The 17,224-nt window shown below is 36.6% G+C and overlaps 1 protein-coding gene across 10 annotated transcripts in view; it reads right to left on the reverse strand.

Annotated features, from left to right (window-relative positions):
• The window catches only part of SOX6 (SRY-box transcription factor 6), a 393,141-nt gene that overhangs the window by 191,079 nt on the left and 184,838 nt on the right, over positions 1 to 17,224 (reverse strand). For all 10 annotated transcript variants that reach the window (XM_072337682.1, XM_072337688.1, XM_072337687.1 and 7 more), the window contains one exon: positions 15,142 to 15,352. In XM_072337682.1, coding sequence (XP_072193783.1) covers positions 15,142 to 15,352 — 211 coding nt within the window. The remainder of the gene's footprint in view (positions 1 to 15,141; positions 15,353 to 17,224) is intronic.

Below are 17,224 nucleotides of genomic sequence, written 5' to 3' on the forward strand. Positions count from 1 at the left end.
TAAGCAGATTTAATCATGATATAAACCCACTGGTGGCCTCATTTTGAGCAAGCTACAGCAGTATGAGCTGAGATAATTTGTATCTAAGACTTCTCTAAAGAGTCCAGTCTCTTAACAAAAGTACTTCAATATCTGAAATGTCTCCATAGTTTAGTTTTTGTTTGTGCTTATTTGGAAATACCTACCCATTTTCCCAAGTTTCCCCGCCCATTTTTCACAAGGTCACTAAGGAAAGTAGAAAACTATTTTGATACAGGGATAGTAAAAACCTACTCCCTTTGTAGCTATAAAGTTTTAATTTCTCAGCATGCACATATCTGCATTTCTAAGAAGCACACAACTTCTACAGCATGACTTCGATATTTCTTTCAAGACGGACCTGTACGTTAAGTTTTACATGCTAAAACAAGTAAATTTTATTTATTTTTCATCACGTAAAATTATTCCATTCTATTTTAAAGCAGTCCTGATTGTAAGTAAAAATTCCCAGCAGGACTCCTGATATGTCATTCTGTACTGGCAAAAATGTTTTTGTTTGCACTCACATAAAAGGGAAAGAAAAGCGCATTGCTTATTAATATCTGCTGAATTGTTTAAGAGGATTTTTAAGATACAAGTTAAAAGAATTTCATAATTTCAATTTCTCCTTTTCATTTAATAGTAGACATTCATTAGGACCCACACACTGTAATAAATTATAATAATTTCAAACAAGAATTAAATTACTAGGTACCTAGTGAAAGAGCCATTTTTTCCTAGGTACCCTGTAATCTAACTGTCAGATTTAAAATCTATTCCCAATCAACTCTTCACAACATTCACATTTATTCATCTATGCTAAATTAATAAAAGGTGTGAATAATACTGACAAAATTGATCATTATTGTTCATGTAGATTTAGAAAATTATAAGGTAATGTAAAATATAAAAGGAATTGAGGGAAACTATTACACTTCTTATAAATAAATTCATCCTATGCTATATATATATATATATATATTTTAATCAGGAGAAATCTTTAACAAGAATTTATTTCTACTGACTTGCAAAGCTGTCTAATAAATTGCACATAAGATGCCTTTTTTTTTTCTTTTTTTTTTTCCTCTCTTTTTTTGTCATTATTTCAAAAACTGTCAGAAATTGATGATGGCTGTAATGCAATGTGAGAGTTCACCCAAAATTGTAGACATTAACACTGGAATACAAGGAGCACAACCCAAATTCAGCCTGAGCACAGACTTTCTATAGCTTTATCCTTGGGTATGCTGAGTACCTTCCCAGTGGTCCGTAGTGAGCCTGGGCCTGGGAGACACCAGAGTAAATGGGAACTGAGATGACTCCAGATCTCCTGGAAGCCAGACCTGAGTGAAGCAGTTCTGAAAAGCAGGGAGAGCATCCCTCTCCTTGTATTAACAGATAGAAAACGGGACAATATTCTCCAAGGAATTAAAGATATTACACAATCCTCTTTCCTTACATACAGACTTATCAGCAAACAGAAGTAACCGCTGGCTCTTATTACAGCTCCACATAAAGCCAAAGACAATGTCTATATTAGACTATCCTGTCCTTTGCACATTTGCAGTAATTCCTACCATCTAACCTCACTGACCCTCTCCCCCCGACGGGGATCCCTGCAGATAAAGTAAAGCATGTCAACATCTGTTCCCATTCACACCGATTTTAATTTACAAAAAGAGCTTTGCTATTTTCAGAACAGGCTCCGGAGCACAATGACAGATTTAAGGCCTTTAATGGGGTTGCATTTTGAGTGTGTCAGCGTTTCGTACTCACCAGGACTTGATTCTAAGGGGTTGCACCAAAGGAAGCTGGGGCTGGTTACAGAGCCACAGCAAGGGTGTTCTCACTATGGCACTATTTACCTAGAAACCAGCCGACAAAGTTTTAATGTCCTTAACAAACCTCAGGTTTTGCTGCTTTGGCCAGAATACAGAGCTCTAGAGCACCAAAAGCACACTTCCCACACCAGTGCACACCTCAGCAGACCTCAGGATGCATGACTGAGGGCGGGTTTCCCAAACTGCTTCCTCATGACTTAGCTCTGTTCTTACTGACTTTTGGAGCCACTGGTTTTTGTAAAAGCCAACTGAGGCCAAAGCTTTTGTGTTTTGCTTCATTAAAGAAGAAGAAAAAAAAAAAAAAAAAAAAAAAAAAAAAGAGAGAGAAGAAAAAGAAAAATCAAAGTTAATTATGAGTGTGTCCTGCTCTGCCATGTTACAAGCTTCACAATAACTAATAATCATCATTCTAAAGTTCTTTGAAGTCAAATGTATTTATAGATGATCCGTGTTGTAAATCTAAAGAACTTACATATCTTTCTGCAAAGTGGCAGAGCATGCAGACTGCAAAGATCACAGTTGTGCATAAACAATCCACAAGGTTTCCGAGAAGTCCTGGGGACTCAAATAATTTTTTCCATCTCCTCAAGAGCTTGTTTCTCTCTTTCCTTCTTTCTTTCTTCCTTCCTTTTTTAAAGATATACAATATGAAGAACAACTTGGAGAAACAATGCACAAGTTGTGTTGTAATCACATAACAGCTAAGACATGAGCAGCTGAGCAGAAGGAAGATGGGCAGTGGAATGGCATGCAGCAATCAGCACTGTTGACTAATCAGAATTTGAGACACTAGAAGGTAATAAGGGTATTATAAAGAATGTCTTATTGAAGGAGCAGCTGTTTATGTGTAGCTCACTGTTTAAATGAGTTCCACTAGATTGCCATGGTGTGTTTTGATAAAAATGTTTTACTCAAAAATAAAAAATAAATAGAGGAGAAAAAAAAAAAAAAAAAAAAAAAAAAAAAGAGAAAGAAAAAGAAAGAAAATATATTGTATCAGGAACAACAATCATAAAGGAGCAAATATCTGGATAATGTGAGCACAAGCACATTTACTGAAGCAGCTTTCTAGGTACTAGAGACCTCTAGAAAATGGCACAAATTCAGTGGCCCTGCAAGTTACAAAAGAATATTCATTACTTAGGCAAAGCCTAAATGTCATCTTTGTTAGCCTCCACCACTGAGTGTTGTTGCCATGGGCACAAGAGCTGAGGTGGTTGTGAAGGGTAATAGACAAAGAGGAAAAAACAAGGGAAAGTATAACTGAAAACAACCACAGAGCCATTTCAAGACCGTTACATTAGCACTGGCAGCCAATAAACACAATAAATAAATTCAACCTCATTCACAAAACAAGCCAGTATAACATCCCTCCACATCACCATTAGAATAAAACTGTGCTATGATCTCAACTAGGAAAATCCAATTAAATAACGTAAAAAGACCAAAAATAGAAACAATATTCCCAAGGACACCAGTGAAAGCAGACAACTCACCAGACTTCTCAGACAATAATCGTGTTGTTCAGATCTATTTGCCATAGGGCCATTCAACAGTTTTTGTTTGCCTGTTTCTTTCCAGAAACCAACTTAAAGTTTTGGTTTTCAAAACATCTTTGAACTGCTGAGAGCAGGACAAGCCTGTCTCAGAGCACTGGAAATTTATCATAATCCATTATTTAAAATATTCTACTTTGGACAGCAAGGGCTTGGTAATATTTAAAAACAGTCAGCAAGCAGTGGAAACTCTGGTATCTTTTGTAACAGTTCACATGTCAAACTGGCAAAGTGCCCACAGTGTACGGCAGAAAAATCTATTTAATGTCTGCCCCACAAGGCGACATGAGGCTTGATTGGCAGAAAGCAGAGAGTGGCTTTTGATCATGTGTCCTAACAAGCAGTTCCAGCTCCTGTCTCCTCGGCTGAGCGGCTCCACATTACCTATTCAAACAGAAGTGACAGGCCACTGCACTACTCTTTGGCTCTAGTCTCACGCAGTGGGAGCTATGCTGGAGACAGAGCCACTGATTAAATATATCACTTTTTCAAGACAAGCAGGTTGTCTGAATCAAAGTTGGACAGAATAGACTCAACATTATTAAAAGAGGATATAAAACCGGAGCTGAGTGATGTTAGGCCAGTTTGTACAGCCTCAGGGATTCACAGACTGACAAGGGGAATAAGGAACAGCAGAACTCATAAAGCAGGGTCAGAAATTAGCTGTGACACCTTGGCCATTTTCCCATCACTTCAGGGCCACTGTGCTTCATGTCCTGTAGTCCCTTCTTGGCCTTTTTTTTTTTCTCCATGATTTACTGGGCTCAGAGTGGGAGGGGGAGGCATAAAAATCATTAACTACAGAAAGTTGCAAATTGCAGTTTGACAATAAAAAATAAAATATTAGCCACGCTTCACCACCTAATATACAGGCTTTGCTAATTAGATTGGGTCTTTTTCCTTCTATTTTCATCAGCCAAATTATTGTCATCAAATAATTTGTTGATACAGCACTAGCTGCTCTTGCTAAAAGGGAAAACTGAAAGCTGGGGGAAATGACTGAATAGAGATGCTTATTATATTGCCGTATTAGTTCATTAACAAATTGGTTTGATTTTTGAGGTTATGTGTCCGGTCACTGTCTGCTGTGTTACGGGATACACAGATGCTGAAAGGCAGCAGACTCAGTGTTGACTCCTATCAGGCAAATAAGATAGAGATACCGAAACGTGGAGGAACCGATGCTCCAGCTACATTATTAATTGCTGGCACCACTGAAGATGTAACAAAACCCAGTAATAAAGCTGCATTTGAACAGCTAAAAATACAAACAGTCCACAGAGGAAACTGAAGCGAAGGAAGCGTATTTCAACTAGTAAGACATGTGCATGCCACATCTATAAAATCAGTTCAGGGCTATTCAAAGTTCTGTGAAAAATGTTAAAATCACGATAGCAGATTTTTTTCAGAATTACTCCTGCAGTAATTCCACTGCAATTAATAGAAGCACCTCAGGAGCGAAAGTGGTTCAATATTTACTTTTCACTATGACAAGATCTGACGTTTTAAAGAACCTCTAACTAACGTGTTAGTTTTTGTTTCACTGTAACTATTTAAAAGCAACCTACTTGCTATCTATTTAAGGGTACAGACTGCTGTTTTAAACTGGAAAAATACAGGTAAATCTGAACAGAGAGTAGAAAAACCAGAGCCCTGCCTTCACACATAGCCCCTGTCACACACAGTACAATTGCAAATGCAAGCAGAATTCAGTCCCGGAGTGTTGTCAGACTAACGAGAAATTCACCCTCCAATTTTTTGGTGCCACTGCAGGCTCTCCAGGCTGGTGTGCTCAGAGTTCTCCAGATGGGTGAAAAAGCCTGCTTGCTTCAACGTTGTCAAACAAAAGACAGAAGAGCATTCAATATGGGTGGTTGAGGTTTTTTGTTGGTTTTTAGGTTCAGTGACAAACATGATTCATCACAGAAGGTGATGTCACATGTTCTTTAAGAAACACGAGCAGGCAGCAGTGCATTATCACTACACATCAAAATATGGCAAATGTTTCTGTAAAGCATTAGGTATAACAGTTAATAAAAAGGAAGATGAAAATAAACAGGCATTCATAAATAGGGCACTTTGCCCAGGAGCTCTGGGCACCTATGTAAGTAAAACTAAAAATACATTATGATTAATAAAAGAAAACAGCTATTAGACACATTCCAAAATGCTATGTTGTAGAACAAGATATTTTGGCACTGCTTTACTGACTGGCAGCCCATGCTAGTGTGGACTCAGGACAGAAACTGACTGTAATGGGCTCTGCCAATTGGGATAGAGCAGTGTGAACAGGAGCTACATGCAGATGTTTACACAGAACTTGTCCTTACGACTGTATTTAACAAGGGCTGCTGCGCTCCTCTTCATGAATCTCACAATCTGAACTCTAGCAACACAAGTAATTATTTATGATATTAAATACACAGCAAAGGAGGAAGATTCTGACGTGCGTCTTGCTTCATTTTGGAGACCAATGTGCCAGTCACTATATGAGGGAGATGCCTTAATGCAAAGACTGCTCTGAAAGTAATGCCTCCTATTTCATTATGTTGGCCCATGACGTCAGTACAGCAGCAGAAGTTGAACCAACCCACCAGTATCCCATTACATGTTGCTGTCATGTGACAGATGGCAGCAGAGGGCCAGTATGACAAAATGACAGCTGACATGGAAGTGCAGATGAAACAAAGGTATATCATTGAATTCCTCCAAGAAGGAAAAAATGGCAGCTATGGATATTCACTGACACTTGCTGAATGTCTTTGGAGACCAAACAGTGGATGTGAGCACAGTGGGGCAGTAAGTGGTGCATTTCAGCAGTGCCAACAGTGACAGTGGGTCACCTCCACTGCTGCAGACTTTTATCAGCACAGCATGCAGGCTCTTGTTCATCACTGGTGAGAAAGTACAGCTAATGGTGGTGACTGCCTTGAAAAGAAAACTTCTGTAGTTCAGGAATTTACACTGTCAAAGAGTGTTATTGTGGACTCTGTATCTATTGTAGTTTTCATGGAAATAAACAGTAGGCACTAGTTTCAAAGTAACCTACATACATGTAAATGGAGACTTAAAGGATTCATCACAATCCAAAATACTTTATGACCCTTAAGAATCGTGTCACTCAGAACACAGAATTGCATTTTGCCCCTGATTTTACTTCCTCATTATGTACTAGGAAGTGAAAGCCCATATGCAGGGCTAGGATTTGAATTATATGCATGTCACACATGAACACAGGGCTTGAACATATCACTTTGGAAGCTCAGGACAAAGCCTTGTGGGCTTTAAAGGTGCCAGATAAGTCCTAAAGTACAGACCTATACGCTTTAAAATAGGCCATGTCTGAGACCGCACCTCAGTGCTGCGCCCAGCTCTGGGCTTCCCAGTACAAACAGCACAGTGGACCAGCAAAGGCTGCAAAGATGTCCAGGTGACTGGATCAACAAGGAGATCATACAAGGAGAGACTGAGAGCATTTAGCCAAGAAAACAGCTGGCTCCATGCTGCCTTATAAATGGAACTACCTGATGACAGGAGTAAAGAACACGGGCTGACACTGTTTAGTGGTACCCAGTGACAGGCCAAGAGACAACGGGAATAAATGAACATACAGGAAATTCCATTTAAACACGAGACAAACTTTTCTTACTGCAAGGGTGGCCAAACACTGAACAGATTGTCAGAGAGGCTGTGGCATTTCCAGCCTTGGAGATACCCCCAAACCTCCAGGACCTGGACCTGAGCAACCTACTGTAGGTGCTGCCTGTCCTGCACACAGCCTGGACCAAAGCAGTGGCCAGAAGTGCTGGTCTTTCTCAGCCACTTTGCACTCCTCCTTTTTTCTTGTTCTTTCTTATTTATTTTTTTTTATAGTCAAGATTCTTCCCATTAGAAATTTCAGGGAAAATAAGAATAGCTGTAGGATGCCGAAATGGTGAAAGACACTATTTGAAATGGAAGAAAAAAAAAAAAAAAAAAAAAAAAAGCAATTATTTTTACCCTAATGCTGATTTGCACTTACTACATGAAAGTAACAGAGATGGATTTAGTCTCCTTAACGTAACATTTGTTTGTAATTAATTAGCACGGCTGAAGACTAATCTTAATAATTGTTTGTTGTTTCCAGTGGAGGCAGGTTTCCCTCATGAAAGTGGCATCTTGGAGTTTCAGACTAAAACACCAAGGTGAGAGTAGCTGTGCTTCCCGTTAGGGAACTGAGACAGCCTGAGCATGGGGCTGCCTTGTGCAGCCAGGCAGTGGATGCCTCTGTCTCTCTTGCGGCAGCCAAATAAAGTTGTCAACCTTATTTTTAAGTAATGATAAGGTATCTAAACCAAATACTATATAGGAGAATAAGGAATATATCAGCATTTAAAATGTATATGCTGCCGAGCATTTTTACTGTCATTTCTTTAAGAAAAGCAGATCTAATTAGCTGTATCTCTAAAGTGCGTACCTAGCATTTTTATTATGTATTATAACATTTTGCTTAGAGTTGACATTTTTATTCTGACAAGCACTATCTGGAGAGCTCTCAATAAATAATACATTTACAATTTTCAGTAAATAAGCACTGGACACAAATCGTTATCCTTACTTACAGCTGCCCCTCTCTAATAGTGCTTTTACAAGTAAGGTGACTATTCAGTCTAATGCAATACTCTCAGTGCTGGGAAGATATTTTCATTCATTACCCCAGTCACAAGCACTTAAAGCACTTTTAGGTCCTGTTGCTAAACAGCAGGAATGGCAAAGCAGATAAGACCAACAAAAACCAAAGTTCACCACCAAAGAAACCTGAGGTCATTCCCCCTCCAGAAATTAAAAACACAATGGCATACAAGATCAGTCACGTTTGAGCCCTATCTTCATTTTATTATGTTTACATTGGCAATGTAAAGAAGGGAATTATTGCCATCTAGTCCCTACTGCTAATCTGATGACTACAAAGAGTATTTCAGTTCCTATTTTAAAGCACCATCTGATCATAACATTATGTCACAGTGCACCAGAAACCAGTGTAGTCTGAATTCATCTTCTGCCAAGATTGCACAATTGAAGCAACTTGCCATATTTTCACAGCTATTTACTCACTCGTAATCCTCGCCACAGAGCCCACTGTTAAATTTGTACTCATTCATACTAGACTTGCTTTTCTTGCTGCCCTAAGGAAAAAGCTGACTTTTAGCTGTGCTTCTCTACAGTGATTTCATGATTTTCATAACACACACAAAAAAATAAAAATAAAATTAAAAACAAAAAAAAAAAAAAATCAGTGTAAAGATAGCAGAACTATGTTCCAGTCATCAAAACTGAGAGCTGGGTTTCAGACTCTTCTGCATCAAGACTGTGACAACTCTGCGAATTAGCAAAAGCAATGGATTTATAGAGGTGTGGAGGTACAAAGCTTACGCAAGAAAAAAAAAATCTGCTTTGGGAAAGAGAAACTTCAAGAATAAAATGACATAGACCGTAAATCTAAATACTGTCTGACAGTAACCAAGGGGTAGTTTTGCCTGACAGGTCTATATGCAACTATTTCCCTTCAACTTCTAGCAGATCCTGTTATGAAAAATGCTACCATTTTCCTAACCCCATTTTTGTTGATGATCTTGTATGAAGAACAAGAATTGAAGGGACATGAAAATTTTAATAGATTTCAGGGAAAAGGATGGCTTCCATAATCGACTGATCTACTCATATAGATCTCTTTCTTCATGATACCTGTGTAAAAGTCCGCACTGTTTCCCTTTTCTGTGTCATAAATAAATTTTGTGAACAAAGAAAACAGAAAGAAAATTTTCAGATGTAGCATGAGACATGCTGAAAAATGGTGAAGAATAATATGTAGCGTAGACAACCAGATAATAAATGTGAAGGGAAGGTGGAAGGATGACGCTTGCCAATTTCTTTAATAAAACTTGTGAAATGGCATTTAATGATGACAAAGTACTCAGAAGGAATTAAATAACGTAAAGCAGAAAATTATAACAAAGGAGTAAATTTTCATATAGCTGGAAGAGTAAATAAAAATGTTAGAGAAATTATTAATGACCAGATACTGTGCCGTTAAACAAGCTTGATCTGCTTTTTGGAAAAAAATAATAATAATAATAATAATGACCTAAACATATGTTAGGTTATAAATGTCATTAAAACAAGTTCCTTGAAGTTATTTCTGCTTCAAAGAAGAATGATTTTTTTGACTGAATATGCAAGCAACTCAGAAAGAAATTAGGCTGCATCTTCTTTCAGTTACCAGGGAACTAACCTTCGAAACCACTGTATTTGCATTATTGTTCCTAAATTACTTTAACCTATTAAGACATAGAAATTAGCAGTACATTTCAATAAATGAACTACCACAAAATTTTAAATCCATAAAGGTACCCTAAATATTATGTGAACAAAGGAATATATTTTTTCTAAAACAGAACCATATATTGCATGGAAAAGATGTGACAAGTGTGATTTTACAAGCATCACTGAATGAAAAAGACAGAGGGAGAGAGTTGCATATAATTATATGGAAAAGAGGTAAGTAAAAGCAGCCATTTAGGAAAATGTGCCACATCTCTCTCCTCTAACTTGATCTGAGTCATCTATTCATTGTGTGGACTTCTGGGCCATGATTTTTTGGAAGCTGGTTGGGAGTTCAGCAGAATTCCTGGATCTCAGTCAGAACCTGAATGTTACCACAAATGGCTACTGACAAAAACTAAATAAATAAAATAAAATAAAATAAAATAAAATAAAATAAAATAAAATAAAATAAAATAAAATAAAATAGTGGCATTCAAAGCACTGCCTACACTGACTATTTACCTAACCACTTGCAAATTTGCTAACCAAATATAATTTTTAAGTATTAAAGAAGAAAAGGAAGCACAATAAGCCTGTACCTGAAAGAGATTGAAACGTTTTTCAAAAGAGATGAAAGGAATATGAAGAAGGTGTATTTTCTCACATGTAAAGGATTTGTTTCTAGCTGAAAGGAACAGCAGTTGTCATTTTGGTATCTCATGAGTATCACAAACTGAAACTCCTCATTCTTATACTATGATATAGCACACAGATTCTGTTAATAAATAAATAAGCAAATAAATAAAGCAGTATGTGAAAGTTAATTTTCTTCATTTGTCAGTGGAGTAATGCATATATATTTGTGTGTGCAATACTTAAGTATAATGTCCTTACTGGTACAAAATAATGATTTTTCTTTGCATAAACTAGATCTACACTTCCCAATGTAAAAGTAAGCTTTCGATTATTATTAGCTAATGAACATCAATGTAGAAAACAACAAACCATGCAAAACCAGAAAGTCCTAAAACGACTGCTATGGAGTAGTGTTATATGGTTTTCCCTATTGCATGTAAAATTAATATTACATATGAATCTTTAATTTTTATTTTAGTCATCTTCAGATGTATTATATATCTCAACGAGTTACATATATCCATCCACTGAGAGACAGTATAAACAGGTGCACATGACACAGAATAGATGGGAATTTATGAATATACTGCTCTTTATATAGATGTTCATTATTCCAACATGCATACGTAAATATCTTTGATCTCTTGATGTTCAGCTATGGTCTTCAAGAAGGAAAGAAGAATGGGAAGCAGTTTATAAAAAGCTTGTGCCAGAATTCTGAGCTGAGCTTGGTTGAAAAATGATACTGTATACATTGCAGAGAATCAAGGTCAAAAGTGAATTAGGAATCCAGGCCCTGAGTAATGAGGGCTTAGCACTTAGCAGAAATGACATGCCCAGTTTCCAGCACAGAAGTGCCAGCTGACCTGCCAACCTAACATTCCAGATCCGAAAGGGGGGAAATCTGCTCTCCTAGCTACAGACAAGATGTGTACTACTAATTATTGCTCACAGAGGCTTATGTTGAAGTACAGTAGGATAGTTGTCTGGAAGCCAATTCTTAGCCTCAGTCCAGGCAATGTAAATCTGTCTCACAAAATTAATATAAGCAAGTTTCTGAAAGAAGGGTACAGGAAGTAAGAGCAGTGATCTGACCATGCTATCTAGTACATGCTCTTCATTTGAGCTGAAAAGAGATTTAATACTTAATTTTACTGGAGAATGTTTCCAAGGAAAAAAAAAGAAAAAAAAAAAAAAGACCAGCAAAACAATCCTTCTGCTCACCAAAGGACTATTGAGACTATATATACTGAGGTTATCCTGTAGATTCTAGAGCCTAGAGCTATTTAAATTAAATACCTTCTTATTTCTGACCTCTCCTATTTTACAAGAACATATCAGAAAAGGCTTTACATACTCAACTCTAAATATTTGTTGCATTCTGTTTTGCTTTACTTAATAGTTAATGTTATCAACTTTATAATTTCCAAATAATTGCGAATTAGGACATGGGAGTGCCTTAATGCACTAGACCTGCGATGTAGGTGGTTTCTGTTCAAGCTACAACAAATGCTAAAAATTGACCTAAGGTATATGCAGTCCGGGTGAAGCTCTCGTGTTCATATTATTACCCACAAGACATGACACTGGCTGAAGCACTATTATTAAAGAGAGATTAAAACAGCTGTACATTATGCTGAAGCACTCACTCTTTCCTTTATAAACAGACGGTCCTGGATTATAAGCAGCACTTGACCATTTAAATCACTACAACAACCAGATTTAACCAGCTGGGCCATATTCTCTTAGGCAATGCCTGCTGACCTCCTCAGTCACAGCTGCTCAGATAAAATTCTCATTAGACAACTTATTTTCAGAAGCTAAAGGACTCTGATTAAATATATCTGTTTAGACAGGATAATGTCTTTCAGTATGTATTTCTTTTTCCAGTGTTATGAGGTAACGCAGAGAGCATAAGAGACCCTTACTATCTAAAGGTGTACCACTAAATGTTTGTTTCACTGGCAACTCATATTATATTCAGATCTTACAGACGGACTAGAAACTTCCATAATTATAATTAAAAGAGACTGCTGTTGTGCTCATGTAGGGGTTAGAGCAGATGAACAGAATTTTTGACTTCTTATTCCACTTCAAACTGTACAATTAACTTGACGTATGACCTCACGTTTGCTCATTTCCCACAGCTACAGCAATGTTCATGGAGCTCCACCCCACAAAATGCTAACACAAGCTATCCTTTGATTCAAAGGAACGATGCACAATTTTAAGCTCCTCAAAACTAACACAGAAGTACACAGCAGGAATAGATATTTGTTTCCCGCAACATTGATTGAATCAACTGTATTCTGTTATCTCTAGAAACCTCTATTTGCTCTAAAAGTCAACAGGTGTTTTTTAATTTTGTGACAGATCAAGACTCCTCAACAGCACTGGCTGCATATCATTTGGAGAACTCCAAACAAACCCATTTAAATGATAGGTGGTAAAGATCATCTTCTTATCATACATGTATTACTAGGCAATGTAGTTTAAATCAGAATGTTAGATGGCAATATATATTTGTAAGTTCAGACCTCATTCCTCCAACTCAAGGCAGAATCAACTGAAGTACCCAGAGTTACAACAAAGATCAGAACCTTAACACAGTAATTATCTTTAAAACTTAATTTTGTTCAGATCAAATAAATATGGAGAGCTTGCTTCATTTTAGTTCAGAAATACTTCTGAATACTAAAATAGTTACAGATAAGAATTTTGATATTTCTAGTAAGCACAAAACTTTAAAACCATTTTACCTAAGTGTAAGATTCCAAAGAAATTCCAGTCTTTCTATTATTTATTTTTCCATATTGGCTTATGTGGTACCAGTCAGATGTTTTCTGTAATAATTTTCTGTAAAATGGATGTTTGTCTATTTTTTTTCTACAGAACAAGTTAGATGCATTGAAAAGAACTTAACTTGGAGATCTCTGAACTTACAGGGAGACTTTACAATAGTTTTCTAGCGCTCCAAAAAAGGCGAGATTATTTCACAGATCACAAATGATCTTTTCCACAGCTGGTGAGAATATTCAGTACAAGAGGCTCAGACTTGGTGAGAGGGATCTCTTTGCTGTGTATATACCAATCTTAAATCAGCTAGCATATACCAATGCTGAAGAAGCACAGAAAGCTCTGAAGAATTCACATAAAAATAAGCTACAAAATGCTTGAGTCCCTAAGATATGATTTTAAACTGTTTAAACCCCCTGATGTACATTTTTATTAGCACACTATTCAGTATACTCCTGGAGAAGTCTTAGCTGTGGTGTCACTACAATCAACAGCAACTTGTATATACCCGCAGCAAAGTATGAGCCAAGACCTTTGATTAGCATGGAGTGTTGAACGACTGTTACTGACTGTAAAAAACAACTTTGCCAAACTAACATTTAAAATAGTTTTCCTAGTCTAACCACCAAATCTAAGAAAGCAATTTTTAAAAGAGTGATCTTTACAGCTGAAAACAGACAGATGGTAGTAAAGAATCTGGGACATTCTCTCTTTAGAGATGTTTCACCAGCTTCAGAAAGGACACCTATAGAACACATTTATCTATGTGCTGGCATTTAACAATTGTGCCAAGAAATCTGAAAGCCTACTTCCATCTCTACATGCTTTTATTCCATATTTATACTTATTACTTTTCAGTATCAATTTTAATTGAAATCTACTTTACTAAATGGAGCCAAGGGATCTTAATACATACTGTTTGAAGACTGTGACCATATCACGAAACTAGGGAGCAAAAATCATTTTGAACTCATTCATATTTCAAAGAAAAATAGAGATCACAAAGTTCTACTACCTTGGGATCAACTGTGCTACAAATATTCCTCCTGGGTTATTTTTAATGCCACAATACAACACTGGCAACAGAATAGAATCCACACACACATCCCTATATTTCTATATCTGTTTCAAAGCCTTCTGCTCTCACACCTTCCCTGGTTCAGATTTGTTTATGAGCTTACAGATCATAGATGCTGTTACAGAAGTAAACAAGACTTCATTCTACTTGACACTGTATTTCTTGTTTGACCCTGGCCTTGTCCACGTATATACCAATAAACTCATTCTCCAGTTCGCTTTAGTAACCATCAAAGAAGAAAGCCCAAGCATAGCCAATGAAAATATCTGAATAAGGACTGAATGTATAAACTTGCAGCTTCAAGATTTGTCCTCGTTTTTATCTCTCTTTTAACACATGTAACAATATCTGAGCAGACTGTTTAAAAAAAAAAAAAAAAAAAAAAAGATTTCTTCAGCTGCATATCTAGATATGATATATAGGTCAGAACTACAACACTTAAAGCTGTTTCCCATTCTTCTAGCCACATATACTGGGTCATTAAGGTGAAGAAAGATGAGTATTTCTAAAGCAAAATAAAGTAGCTTATGTTTTATTCATTCCTATTGTTTCAAATAAACATTTGTCTTTTAAAAGAAAAAGAACAAATTCCACTGAAGAACATCCCTCACGACTCTACAAGCAGTTAAAAATTCATCATAACCTCTCAAGTAAGAATGAGTTTTCAACTACACCAACATTCTTGCTTTTACTCACAGACAACCAACACAATTTAGAAAGTTTTATAAAACAGACGTATTTGTCTTAAATCTCTAATGGATCTCAAACTACCATTGCCATGGTAACCTGTGAATAACTTTATCCTAGCCTTTGCCAATTATGCAATTTTCTGGCTCAAGATACCCAACACATTCTTTATACCATAAAATCTGTAGGGGGTGGGAAAACCATATCAGTCATATTCAGCACATACCTTCTTGCTCAGTCCTGGTCATTTCTTCTAGTTTCTTCTGCTTCAGTGTGTCCACCACATCTGCAAGGCTTCCTTTGCGGCGTTCTGGCGTTCCAAAATTAACACTGGTCATTAGCTCACTCCGGTCACGACTTCCTTCGTCAGGCTTGTGTGGTGAGGTAGAGGTATTTCGGAAGGAATATAGGGAACATAACTTATTACTCTCCGATTCCTGCAAAGAAACAATTCAGTGTGAAAATGTGGGCTATTCTCTTAACATCAGAAGGATCAGAAACAGGTTACAATTGAAAGCATTAGATAATTAGTCTGTCATGCTAAGGAGCCAATATCAATATATATCTTCTATTTTCTAAAACGTGTGTTATTACTTGAAATTTGCAGTTTCAGTGCTTCACAGGGCTCTTTTTTATTTAAGGCCAGTCCTCTCTGGGGCTCTTACTATTGTATTTCATGCCTGAGATACTCATCATCAAGGATTGCACTTGTCAGAAACAAGCCACTTCAACATTAATTTGATGAATGTGTTAAGCATTTGCAGATTTCTTAAGTGACTTAAGTAAAGGTATTACAGGTAGCACTGAGAGAGAAAATACAGGCAAGGACAAATAATTCCTGGATAGACCTTAGGCTAAAGGAAAACAACATAACATTAAAATTTGAAAAGTTAGGCTAATAATGACTGAGAAACAAGGGAAAACATTTGAATACATTTCAAGCTAAACAAAGCTTATTATCCATCCATGCTCATTTACTGTTCTTCAGATTATACACTTTTCTTTAAGAATGGAGGTTATATTGCTTCTCATATACAAAAGCAGATGCTACTTTTTAGAGTAATATTGACAAGAATGAGGAAACAGATGAGTTTACATCAGAACAAGTAATGTATGCTGAAATACATGTATTAGGACCACACATATGAGAAAATGTATTTTGTAGTAAAAATAGTTATAACAAAAAGTGAAGAAAAACAGTTCATCCCCTTGCCAATAGATAACATCAATAGATGGAACCAAAAAGCAACCAAAAGTGTCCAAATTTCCTTTGTTTTGCATTAGTACCCAACAGTTGTGCCCCAAAGGAAATTTTCTGTCTCAGAGTTCTCATCCTCACAACCACAGATATTTGCTGAATTTAGCTAAAAAAGAACAAATCCTTCTGTTTGCCCTTAAAAAAAAATCAACCACAAGGATTTTTTACACACTTCTCTTTCCAAAATTATTGTAATTAGTGTAATTATAATTTTTAATGATATCAAACGTGAAACGCTAAAAAATTTGTGTAAAAAATCAAGCTAAAATCTTCACTAAAAGCCTAGCCATAAAATATATTTCTTCTAAATAAATACTTCGAATAAGAGCAGCATTATATTTAGGAATTAAGAGAAACTAATAGTTCTATCAAAAAGTATTCTACCTGCAGGGCATTATAATATTCCTAGTAACATGAGCTGAGAATTACCCATTTACAGTGCCGAAGAAACACGTGTTGGGAAAAGTCTCAGGTGAAACAAGGTCTCAAGAAAGATGGATTAGAAAGCATTAACCACTGGCAACAATGTCATACATAAATTTTTGCTTCAGTCATGAAGTGAAGGAATTATGAATTGCTTGTGCAATACAGCAGAAAGTGCTCACTAACCATGAGCAAGTGTGGTAACTAAGGGCTGTGAACTGCAGAAGGCAGCGGCAACAAATTGTCATCAAGCACAGCAATATGTGATCAGCATAGTACTATTGTTGCCACTGGTGAAGAAGGCAGCATTTGCTACTGAAGCTGAAAACGAAGTTATTCACTAAGATGATGCTGTAGCGTCTGGGAAGCAACAGCACCACTGTCAACATAACAGTAGTGGAGGAAATTACATAAGACCAGACAGAGAGGTGACACAGAATAAAAACTTTAACATCATTATTTCAGCAGTTAAACACCAAACCATTTTTCAGCCCAGCCACTCATATTCAATAAAGACTCAGATATCACACAGAAAAATGATAGCGCAGATGGATTTGGTACAATGCTGAATTATTTTCTTATAAAAAGGAAGATTTCTTTTTAACTTCGGTATATTCTGGAAACTGCC

Source organism: Excalfactoria chinensis, chromosome 5 (genome assembly GCF_039878825.1).
Source record: "Excalfactoria chinensis isolate bCotChi1 chromosome 5, bCotChi1.hap2, whole genome shotgun sequence".
Lineage (NCBI taxonomy): Eukaryota > Metazoa > Chordata > Aves > Galliformes > Phasianidae > Excalfactoria > Excalfactoria chinensis.